This window comes from Solanum tuberosum, unplaced genomic scaffold (assembly GCF_000226075.1).
Source record: "Solanum tuberosum cultivar DM 1-3 516 R44 unplaced genomic scaffold, SolTub_3.0 scf00266, whole genome shotgun sequence".
Taxonomy (NCBI): domain Eukaryota; kingdom Viridiplantae; phylum Streptophyta; class Magnoliopsida; order Solanales; family Solanaceae; genus Solanum; species Solanum tuberosum.
This window is the reverse complement of record NW_006239201.1, coordinates 241,349-253,578: the sequence shown is the minus strand read 5'-3', so window position 1 is coordinate 253,578 and position 12,230 is coordinate 241,349. Positions and strand designations below refer to the sequence as shown.

Below are 12,230 nucleotides of genomic sequence, written 5' to 3'. Positions count from 1 at the left end.
GATAATAATTATTTTTCTTTTATTTGATATTTAATACCCATATCAAAATACTTTAAAGATAATTTCATATTTAAAATTTAAAATTACGATAAAATTAACGATAAAATAGTATTTACCGCTTTACTACTACCGAACTATATGATAGTAACAACGCTCCTTATTCTCTCCCACGCGTCTTCGTGTTTATAAACTCTCTTTTTTTTCTCCTTTCTTCTTTACCTTTCACATTCTTCAACGTTCCCCCATTTTCCTCTCTGTACTTTTTCTTTTTTCTCTTACGAGACCTTTTTTTTATTCTCCGGCGAGCCTAATCGGAGCATAATTTGGGGTTCTGAGTTATCGGATCTAACCGGGTTTATTGGGTTAAGTTTTGACGGATCTCCGGCGGCTGCAGATGTCTTCGTACTGGTGTTACCGGTGTACAAGGTTTGTTAGAATTTCAGTTGGGAACGATGTTGTTTGTCCTCACTGTGATAGTGGATTTATAGAAGTTGCTGAGGCAAATATTGGGTCGCCGGAATCTCGCCGGAGGTTTCCCATGTGGAACGAACGGCCAGAGTCAGATCGGAGTGTGAACATGGGTTCTCGACGGAGCAGGCGTAATCGGGGTGATAGATCTCCGTTTAATCCGGTTATTGTTCTTCGTAGTCCATCTGAAGCTCCTGGGGAGGATGAAGCTGCTGCAGCTGCAGAGGAGCGGAGTTACGAGCTTTATTATGATGATGGTGAAGGTTCAGGTCTCAGGCCGTTGCCGCCGACGATGTCGGAGTTTTTGATGGGATCTGGGTTTGATCGGTTACTTGATCAGTTAGCACAGATCGAGGTGAACGGTTTTAGTCGGCCGGAAAATCCACCGGCGTCGAAATCAGCGATTGAATCGATGCCGATTATTCAAATAGCTTGTACTCACGTAAATTCCGAGACCCATTGCGCTGTTTGTAAAGAAGCTTTCGATTTAGGATCTGAAGCTCGAGAAATGCCCTGTAAACACATCTACCATTCCGATTGTATTCTTCCATGGCTATCTCTTCGAAATTCGTGCCCCGTTTGCCGACACGAATTACCGGCGGAATCAACGGAAACTACAAACTCCGACAACATTGCTAGACCTAGAAACGAAGAAGAAGCAATGGGATTGACAATATGGAGACTTCCAGGAGGTGGGTTCGCCGTGGGAAGATTTTCCGGTGGAAGAAGAGGAGCTGAGAGGGAACTTCCGGTAGTGTATACAGAGATGGACGGTGGATTTAACAATGGGGTACCTAGAAGAATAGCTTGGAGATCAAGAAGGAGCAATACAGGTCGAAATGGCAGTGGAATAAGCCGAATTTTCAACAACTTCACATCATTTTTCCGGCGATTAACACCATCTTCTCAACGCCGATCTCTATCCATACATTCCAGTAGTTCCGAATCATCGGGTTCTGGTTCTGGATCTGCTGTTTTCAGGAGTCGGAGTGTGTCTTCTTCAAGCAGCTCAATATTCAGTAGGTATTTGAGAAGAAGCAGAAGAAATTGGGTACCTGAAGAGCATAATGGAGTAACCAGATGGTAATTACTCAGTCGAAAAAAATGCCAATTTTCAATCATTACTTGCTTCGCAACAAAAAAAAAATTGTAGACTATAGTAGTCGGAGAGTAAGGCAATGAATGTGTGATTGGTAGAGCAGTGGACTAGAGGAAGAAGACAATAATGTCGTTTTTCAATTATTACTTGTTGAGTGGGAGCACTAGAAAGTTCATTTTAGAGCAATAGTAGAAGATTGTTGGCCTGAGAGAATGAGGCCTATATGGCATAATTTTTATCTTAGAAAAAAGAGGCCATTTTGTTGGGAATATGTAAATATGGAATTCAATACATTTTTAGTGTCATTTTGTTGAATTGTAATAATAATAGAAAGGCAATTGTAGCAGCCAGCTTCTTTTGATAGCAACTTAAGCTGTGAATACTAATTTTTTTGAATCAAATTTGTAAACTCTTTTTCTTTCTTCGGCGCCGTAGGTGTAGGTGTCTTTGAGCTTCGATGTTCTAAAATAGTAGTCAGTCTTTTATTGTGGTTCCTTTAAAAGAGCATGCTACTTTCAAAAGTCAAAACTCTTTATGAGCACAACTGACTAAACGAATTTTCAATATCTTGCTCTTCACGGACCCTAGAACATGAATATCTTGGATAACATAATTCCCTCCTCCTTGTGGCCTTGCGTGAACACCCTCGTGCAGAAATATACTGCTCACGAATATATTCTGTCGAGTTACATATGTAGTCGCCCAATGGCAAGTACCAACACTTACTTGTATGGACTTGCTCCAAATTGGCACCGACTTGAATCTATGGTAAGTCAATCTCTTTATCAAGTGAATGTTTAGGACTCATTAATTTTCTATGAATTGAATGAATATTTGTTCATGTTGCACTACTTATGAAGTTTCTATCTTGTAATGAAGTTACTTATGTTGAAATGAGTATTTTATTTGGTTATAATGAAGTTGAAGTTGAAGTGAGAACGTTTTCATTGTACCTCTCCTCCTGCTAATATTTTATTTCATGGACCAAAATTCTGGAAACATTCCTCATTTTTATTTCCGTCGAGTGAGACAAACTTAATCCTTTTTCAAACTTAGCCAAATTTAACCTCAGAAACAACTCCACCAAAACTATACTTGGGCACCTTTTTTTGTGACTTCTCAATCTTTAATTTTCTCACTCTCTTCCATCTAATGCCCGGCCGGTCTTTAAAGGCCCTTAAGAAAGAGGCTTAAATCATCGATTCCAATCCCATAACACTTTTCTTTTTACTGGTATGTTTTCATCATTCTTAATCCATTACTTGATTGATTGACTTCTTTAAGTTCCAAATCCTATAATTCACCAATTTAACCTCCAAATTCTATAATTCACCAATTTAAAGATTTTGCGAGGAAGCTTTTTCAAGAAAGGGATGAAATTAGGGAAATGGGTGAAACTAGGGTTATTAGGAAGGTTGGTCTGCTTATGTGGCATAATAATATACACATTGGATTTCATTCTGTTAAACTGAAGAGTTGAACTGATCCAATAGTGAGACGGGAAGGGTGTTTTTGAGCTAAAATATAGTTTAGGGGTATATTTGATTTATTTCGAATAGTTAAATGGTAGTTTTGACCCTTTTTCGTTGATTTTATACGTATTTGATGATATTTTTTGATGAAGTGTTGATATTTCAACTAACATGTATTTGTCATGTTTAAATCTTGACTTCCCCTTTGTTGCTATGGTGTTATCGGAAGAAATCAATTTTTTGTGCTAATTTTCTTGTTAGGTGCTCTTATTCTTGTATTTATCAATTAAATTTCCTAAAACTTAATGGAGTTGCTGAAAATTACTGGCACTTAACTTTTCAAAAGATGTTCCAATGTGAACATTTGCTTTTTTATTTTCTTCTTTTTGTTTTTAATAAAATCAGTCTTGGGATGAGAAAAAAAGCAAAGTTGATATTGAAGTTTCAATGAAACAACCTTATTGGACAGACAAATTCTTCAGACTGGAGGTTGTTGTTAGTAATATGTACCATAATTAAATCTGAAAACAAAAATAAATTTAAATAGAAACAGAGAACAGTTAAAATATTAAATTTTTTCTATATTATTCTAACAATTTGTTCTTTTTTTAGGGAAAAGGTAGAGTTTTTGGCTAAAATCATCCTTGAACTATAACTGAAACTTAAAATACATCCTTGTGTTATATAAGTGAACAAAAAACATCCTTACACTTTCCAAAAAGTTGCAAGATTCATCCTTCTGTCTATTTTTTTTTAAAGAAACTCACGTCAGCAACAAAAAAAATGTGCCAAGTCAAATGAATATATGTACACATGGTTAAGCTAGTCAAGTTGCTTTCTAATTTTTAGAAATTGAGGGCTTAAGCCATATTAAGACAAAAATATATTCAAATTCTAAATTTTCTTTGTAAAAGTATGGCCAAGTACAACTCCAACTTCGAAATTTTCAAATAAAGTTTTTTTTTTTATTTTCATAACTAAACGCCCACGTAATTTCACTAATTTTCCAGCATTTTTGTACATTGTATAAAATGTACATACGTACTAAATATTTTATTAAAGAAAATCTCTAAATAGTTGGGCGTAATATTTTTAAAATAATTTTTTTACATAATTTTTCTAAACATCGAAACATACCGTATAAATATTTCAAGACTTATGTATTGTTGCAAGTCAATTTACTTGATGATGCAAAAAAGCATATAAACTAACAAAACACAAAGTTTAAATTATGAGAATGAAATTTTCATTTCCTATTGATATCCTTATTCTATTTAGGTAACTTTGATCTTTCTAGCTCGTTGTGGCTAAAACATGACCAAATTTTTAAAAAAAATTATTGGTTCAATCAGTTTCTTGAAAAAAATAGACTGAAGGATGATTCTTATTATTTTTTGAATAGTATAAGGATGTTTTTTGCTCACTTAGATAATACAAGGATGTACATTAGATTTGAGTCATAGTTGAGGAATGATTTAAGCCAAAAACTCGGAAAAGGTACATGTACCCTCCTAGACTATAACTGAAATTCGAGAGACACACCTTAACTAAATTAAGGTCTTATTACCCCCTGAACCCATTTTTTTTGCACCTTTTTGGCTTATGTGGCATCCAAATATCTCCCACGCGCCTCAATTGTGTGGAGTTACGGGGTGTGCCACGTAAGACAAAAGGTGTACAAAATTACAAAAAAAATAAGTTCAGGGGGGTAATAGGACCTTAGTTTAGTTAAGGTGTGTCTCTGGGATTTTAGTCATAGTCTAGGAGGGTACTTGTGCCTTATTCCTTTTGAAAGTGTTCACATTTTTTGTAAATTTTTTAAAACATTTTTGAAGTGGCGAATTAGTAAAATTATCTTCTTATTTAATGTATGATTTCTTAAAAACAGTACAAAATAAAAAGTAATCAACTAATATAGGACGAAGAGAATATTAATTCAAGCCAACTGAATTCACATGTTAAACAATTTAATCCCTCCTAGTGTTTGAGCTATAAAATGTTTTATCGTTAGCATCTCCAACCCAAATGCCAAATTTTACATCAAATTTGGCGTTAGCACTATTTTAGTGTAAATCAACTCCAACCCACTGCACCAAATTTTACATAAAAAATGAATATTTTTCTCTCTCTTCATTATTAAATTGTTTAACATGGGGATAAGGCATAAGTACCCCCTAGACTATGACCGAAATCTCAGAGACACACCTTAACTAAACTAAGGTCCTATTACCCCCCTAAACTCATTTTTTTGTATAATTTTGTACACCTTTTGGCTTATGTGGTACACTCCGTGACTCCACGCAGTTCAAGCGCGGGGGAGATATTTGGATGCCACGTAAGCCAAAAAGGTGTACAAAATTATAAAAAAAAATGGGTTCAGGGGGGGGTAATATGAACTTAGTTTAGTTAAGGTGTGTCTCACGAATTTTGGTAATAGTCTAGGGGGATACTTGTACCTTTTCCCTATTATTATTTCTTATATCATTTATATTTTCTTATTTCATAAAACAAATTCTTTAAAACATTCACCATATATAATTCATATTATTTTCTTTTATAGTCGTTTAATATAAAATTATTTTATACCATAATTTTTAAATAATATGAATTGCTAGCAAATATTATACATTATACATAATAATGGATAATACAAACAAAAGTGAAATCATTAATGAAATACAGTTAAATAAACATTACCTAATTGAAAAAAATAGTTTAAATTCTACATAAATATTCAACTTTCAAGATCACTATGGTGCTCCCATAAATGTTCTATTAATGCATTACGTAGTTCAAAATGAGATTCTTTGTCCTTTATTTTTTTATGTCGAGCTAGAAATTGTTGATATCGATAATTTTCATCTATTGCCATTTCTACAGTCGTAGTTGGACCTTCCGACGCATCTTGAATTGGTGCATTAAGTGTTGGGATATATACTATTAACCATATGTTAAGAAATAATATTTATTATAGAATAAATATTTGCTCAATTTTAATAGATCATATATTCGTTTATGGTGTCTGTTTACTTATATAGTAGATGATTTAGTGTGTAGAGTTTTAGCTTACACACAGAGGATTAAATCATCGGTTCTTATAAGTATAAAGTTTTTTGTTCACAGTCTAGGATGGAAATTGGACATGCCATCGGTACGATTGTAGCACAAGATTATATGTAATTTATCTTGATTATGGGAACGGTATAGTTCCAACTTCTTGTGCTAGTGCATTTTGTATGTATTGAACGAGACCGAGTAGAGATAGTTGTTTTAGACTGACTGACAACACATATTCTCTAAACTATTAAATGTACTTATATTCTTAATCTTGATATAACTATTATGATCTGTATATATTAATTATCATTTTGATTTATTAAAAGGTGAGATTCTGAGATGGGTCAATATGCCCGGTAAGTTGGATGATAATAATATATATTGGTGAAATAATAAGTTAGTTGATGGAATCCATGTCCCGTTATAGAGATTGATTGATATGCCTTTTTGAGAAACTTATAAGTTTTCATCGTGTCAAACCTTGCAAGTGAATTTATGAATCCGACGCATGAAATAAGTTAAGTAGTGCTCTAAAGGAAATTAATCATTAAGTTAAATTCGTCAGTAATTTGATTTATTGATTAGTATCTGAAATCTTAACACGGGGTAATACATAAGTGTTTAATGGGGAATTACGAAATATAAATAAAGGAGTGCAATTACGAATTTCTAGTGGAATGATTTGTAATTTATTATGGTAAGAATAATTAAAATTAATTATTTGGAATTATTTCCATAATAGGAAGCCTCAGTAATTAATTCTGTGGTCCCTCCAGTGCTCATATTTAACTAGAACTTAGAATCCTATTTCTTAGGGAAAAAAGGAGTAGGCGTGTGTTTTCTTCTCCTTTTTGGATTGGGGGAAGAAAATCTCTATAAATAGAGATTCTCCTAACCTAGAAAAAGATGGGATTAGTTTTCTATTCTTACTTGCCCACCCAAGTATTGAGAGGGTTCAGATGTGAACTTGTGATCACTGTAGAAGACCATAGCCATAACTATTGTCTATCTTGTAGATTCGCTTGAATGTACCTGATCACGCTTCAAGAGGTAATTCTTGAATTAAATTTCAGTAAGTTTGTGTGTTGTAGCATATTATATGTGTTCTAGCATAAACGATTTGGTTATCTATTATTCATGTAAGAAGTAAAATTATGGTATGCTCCCTCTGTGCATATAGTTTTCCAATATTAAGATCACGCTTATCCTCAATTATCATGTTGTGCATTATAATACATGAAGTTAATAAATCATGTAGCACTTCTTTTCTCCAAAAACGTGACGGCCCTGCGATAATTGCAAAACGAGATTGCAAAACTCCAAATGCACGTTCAACATCTTTTCAACATGATTAAATTAATGAATTTGGATAGTATTGCTGATCCAAATGTTCATGAATTTGTTCGACAAAAATCGAAAAAAGAAGTCAACAATTTCAGCAGTCGCAACCACAACCACAATCCATATTTTAATAGTATTGGTGGATCTGGAAAGACTGCCAGATTATTAAGTTGTTGTTGTAATTTTTTAAAATTATTATATTTTATTGTACTTTTTAAAATTACTATGTATTTTATATTTCAATATTGATGTATGTTAATTCCTATTTTGTTGAATGTTTATTATTTTCAGTTATTTTTAAGTACATTGTATTATTTGTTTAATAATTTATATGTTTGCATTTTTTATTTTTGTGAAGGTTAATTGTAGTTATATCCAATTATAATTTATAGTAGAATTAACATAAATTTAATTTTAAAAAAAGTCATATGTAGAAAAATTAATTTATAAAAAAGCTAACTTTTATATCTAAAAATTAATATTATAACAATATTACATAAAAAACAATTAAATATACAAGAGATTTAATTAAAACATACAATTTATATAATGTTTAATTAAAAATTTTGTATAATGAAATAATATTAAAATATTCAATAACGTGAATTGGTGTGATGAATAATGTTAGTGTTACACCAAATTTGGTGTAACACTATTCACACACCAAACTAGTGTAAAATTTGGTGTTGGATTGGAGTTCCAAATTTTATACCAAATAAGGATTTGGTGTTGGGTTGGAGATGGTTTTAGTATAGCGGTACTTCAGACTCCAATGTACAACAAATACAAAGGACAGTAATTTTTTTTTAAGTGAATTTGATTAAAAAAAAGTATACTCCCTCTAGCCCATAAGTGAATTATTGAGATATAACACATTTCTTTAAAAAAAAAATTAAGATATAAATAAAAGATCATTTTTCACTATTACCTTTTTGATTATTTCTAAACTATTTACTTGAAAATGTAACATAGTTAAGAGCCACACTAAATGAAGGTTAAAAATGGAACAAGTCTCAATAGCTTTTTTTGAACTTTGAACAATTCACTTATTTTGACATACGAAAAAAGTCCCAACAATTCTCTTAATATGGACAAGAGAACTATCAATCAGATTGTTTGACCAAAGCCGGAATCGAACGACGATAACACCTGAAGGAGAGACTCTCTTCTCAACTCTTTAAGAGCTAGAAGAAGTGCTTCTATATACAAGTATAATGAGCGATAAAGACCCTTTGTAAAAATGATCTTTTCATTTCCCTCTATTTGAAACTCTTTCATTTCCCTCTATTTTAAACTTCTTCATTTTTCATTCATACCACATTCAAAACCCAATCATATCCGTATAAATGGGTAATGACTATATAAAAATATACATCATATCACGTCTAAAGTGTTCATGACACTAACATTGTTTAAAAATATCGGTCTTTAAGTTGCAAATAGAAATTGGAAAGTGCTTTTAAATAAAAATTTGATAGTATAGTGCTATAAATAACAAGAACGTTTAATATTCTTGTAAATATTATTGCAAGTAATGTTAATATAATTAGCTTAGACATGACTCAATAGTAAAGACTGATTTTTTATTATAAGAAATCTTAATTTCAAACTTTAAGATAAAGTTCTCTTTTTATGGAGATCATTTTATCCCAAAATAAAACTTCTCGATATAAATACGAATTAATTGGAATCTTCCAAATTAAGCACACTGGAAATGATAAAAGAAGAAGAAGCAACTATATTTACTGTTATTTCGCTTTTTCAACGGCCTAATCTTTAGGCAAAATTATCCAATATCAATGATAATAAAACAAGAAGTTAGATATAGAGATATAAGATGAATGGTAGTATATGTGCTAATTAATTAATACATCGATAGTTTTAATAATTTTGTATCTTGTTGGAAATGCGTCTAGATGCATTATATTTGCCTCTAGATATATTGTATCTAGGGAATATATATCATCTTTATCCTCTCTCGCTCACCTCTCTTTCCCTCGTCCTTCTACTTCTTTGTATATGTGTTTCACAATTTTTTGTATATGTGTATTTCAGTATCAAATATACATTGATGTATCTAGTGTATTTGTGTATATCAATTTTATCCAATGTATTCAATATTAATTTCATGTATCTAGCATAAAAATACATTGATGCATCCAATGTTTCTGTGCATAGTTAAAGATTGATTCTGAAATATATCTAGTGTATATGAGATGTATCTAGTTACTTTGTGCATAAATACATTTATTTTTTAATGGGAAAATTGTGCATTATAGCAAACTATTAATTCAAAATAAATATTATAGCTACAGTTTCATTTAATTCTAATTCATAGCAATCACATTGTCATTCTCACCTCCCTCCCCTGAATCTCGCTCGCCACTCTCAATTCTCTCCATCGCCTCTCTCACTTTTATACAAACACAAATGTATAAATTGTGTTTGTGTTTGTATAAAGCGAGAGAGACTATATATATAAATACAAATACATATCTCTCCGTCCTATACACTTATAATTATACTAATACAAATCTTCCCCTGCCCAGTTCTCTTTTGTCTTTATCTCTCTCACTTTATACCAACACAAATTATACAAATACAATGTACAATTTTGTTTGTATAAAGCGAGAGAGATTTGATATACAAATACAAATGTTTTAACTTGATTCATTTGTATATAAATTCAAATTTTATGCAGATATACAAACACAATCATTGATACATATACATAGTAGTTACATATATACAATTATCTAATCGATATACATATACAATTCACCTCTCTCCACTCTCTGCCCTCTCTCGCTCGCCTCTCTCCTCTCTCTCATAATCTTTCTCGCCACTCTAGCCTAACACAAAGAACATATACTTATATAGACACAATTTTCATAGACACAGACGCCCGATTTATAATACAAATTGCTGCGATTTATACAAATTAGATGTTTATAGCGCAAATAGCAAAACTGTAGTGATAAAACACTAATATGATTCTTATGTTTGCTATTTCTAAAATTTACTCTATAATAAATTTATGATATATCCAATATATATGTGCATAAATACATACTTAAAATTGAGACATTTTCGTTAGAGGTTTAATGGCTTAACGCAATATTAGGCAGTAGTCCTATGTATCATATTAACAGTATCACGTCTTTTATATTTATCTTTATATACATAACATAAATAATGGTGATAGTATGATAACACGATCACAATTAAATAACCTTATTGGATAGACAAATTCTAGAAATTGGAAATTGTTTCATGGAAATTACAATGGTTCACACAAAAGCCTCATCACATATTTCGCTAAACATTTCTAGTATTTTGCATACATGTTTGGGCCACCATTTTCTATTGTACAACCTTTCTTTGTCTGAATATTTTCTTTTGACTTTTATAACAAAATATTGATATTATATAGAATACTTCATCCGTTTCATATTAATTGATCATTTTTCTTTTTTACAAGCATATTAAGAAATCATAAATAAGAAAATATTTTACTAATTTATTCCTTAAAAAACTTCTTGAAAATTTTAAAAACAAATACGAACACTTTCGAAAAGAATTAATTGCAAAGATAATATAGGAAAATTTAATTAATGGTTTCTTAAATGAAGGTGAACAATTAATATGAAACAAATATTTTTAGTAAGATGATCATTTAATATGGGACGGAGGGAGTATACTCCTATTGTTTGGATTTACTTGTCAATTTTTGACTTGACATACCTATTAAGAAAATAATGATTGATATACTGAATTTACCATTTTACCCTTATTAATCGATGGGGTCCCAAACATATTTACTCATTACATTTTTCAAAGACATTAACTCAATGTTAATAAATTGAGGGTATAATATGAAAAATAAAAATGTATTTTCTTGATTTGACAAAAATGACTAGTAAAAGTATAAATCTAATTAAGACACACCCTTTAAGAAGAAAAAATTAAGAGCATATGCAAAAGAGCAAAAACACTGTTGAATATAGTAAAGGCTGAGTTAGTTATAACTAGCTATTAGTTAGCTGACTGACAGGTTGTTAGTTAGTTAGCTAATATTGTAGTTAAGTGATAATGATAGTTAGTTGGTTAATCACCATTGTATATAAGTAGCTCACACATATGTAATTCTTCATTCGTCAAATAATATCTTCTCTCTTTCTTCTTCATCTTTTCTCTCAAGCTCCACAGTCATGGAGCAGTAACAAATCAATGGAACAGTGTTAGTTTACATGGTATCAGAGCGAAAATGGTATGAATCTAGAGGTTCTCTGAGGAGTACATAATACAGAGGATCGGGAGATTCATTTTTCTACCATTGATTGCTGCGCATTTGAAGGAAATTCAGATCCATGGGGAGTAATATTGACTAAAATCATCCATTGTATTTGCATCCTTCTGATGCACCAGGTTCACTTTCAATTGAAACTCAGCTCAAAGGCATGGAGAAGTACACGCTTTGGGGTCAAGCTATGAAGTTGGCACTTCTGGGAAGGAACAAATTAGGATTCATCGATGGATCTGTTACGAGAAACATTTATGAAGGAGATCTACAGAGAAGATGAGACAGATGTAATGCCATTGTGGTTTCGTGGTTGATGAGCAGTGTACAATCAGATCTTCTTAGTGGAATCCTTTTTAGATCTGATGCTTATCTCGTTTGGAATGACCTTAAAGAAAGATTTGACAAGGTAAACAATTCTCGAGCTTACCATTTACATAAAGAAATAGCAACTGTAGTTCAAGGTATATCATCTGTTTCAGTGTATTATTCT

General features: G+C 31.6%; 1 protein-coding gene across 1 annotated transcript; it reads left to right on the top strand.

Moving 5' to 3' along the window:
- The first annotated feature begins 202 nt into the window (after window positions 1-202).
- On the top strand, window positions 203-1,882 carry LOC102587426 (E3 ubiquitin-protein ligase RING1). The gene has a single exon (XM_006358637.2). It carries the CDS (start codon window positions 395-397, stop codon window positions 1,553-1,555), a length of 1,161 nt encoding a protein of 386 aa, XP_006358699.1. The 5' UTR covers window positions 203-394; the 3' UTR covers window positions 1,556-1,882.
- Window positions 1,883-12,230: the final 10,348 nt, after the last annotated feature.

Excerpts from the sequence above, each read along its gene's own strand:
- LOC102587426 (XM_006358637.2), top strand. The coding sequence starts at position 395 with ATGTCTTCGTACTGGTGTTACCGGTGTACAAGGTTTGTTAGAATTTCA.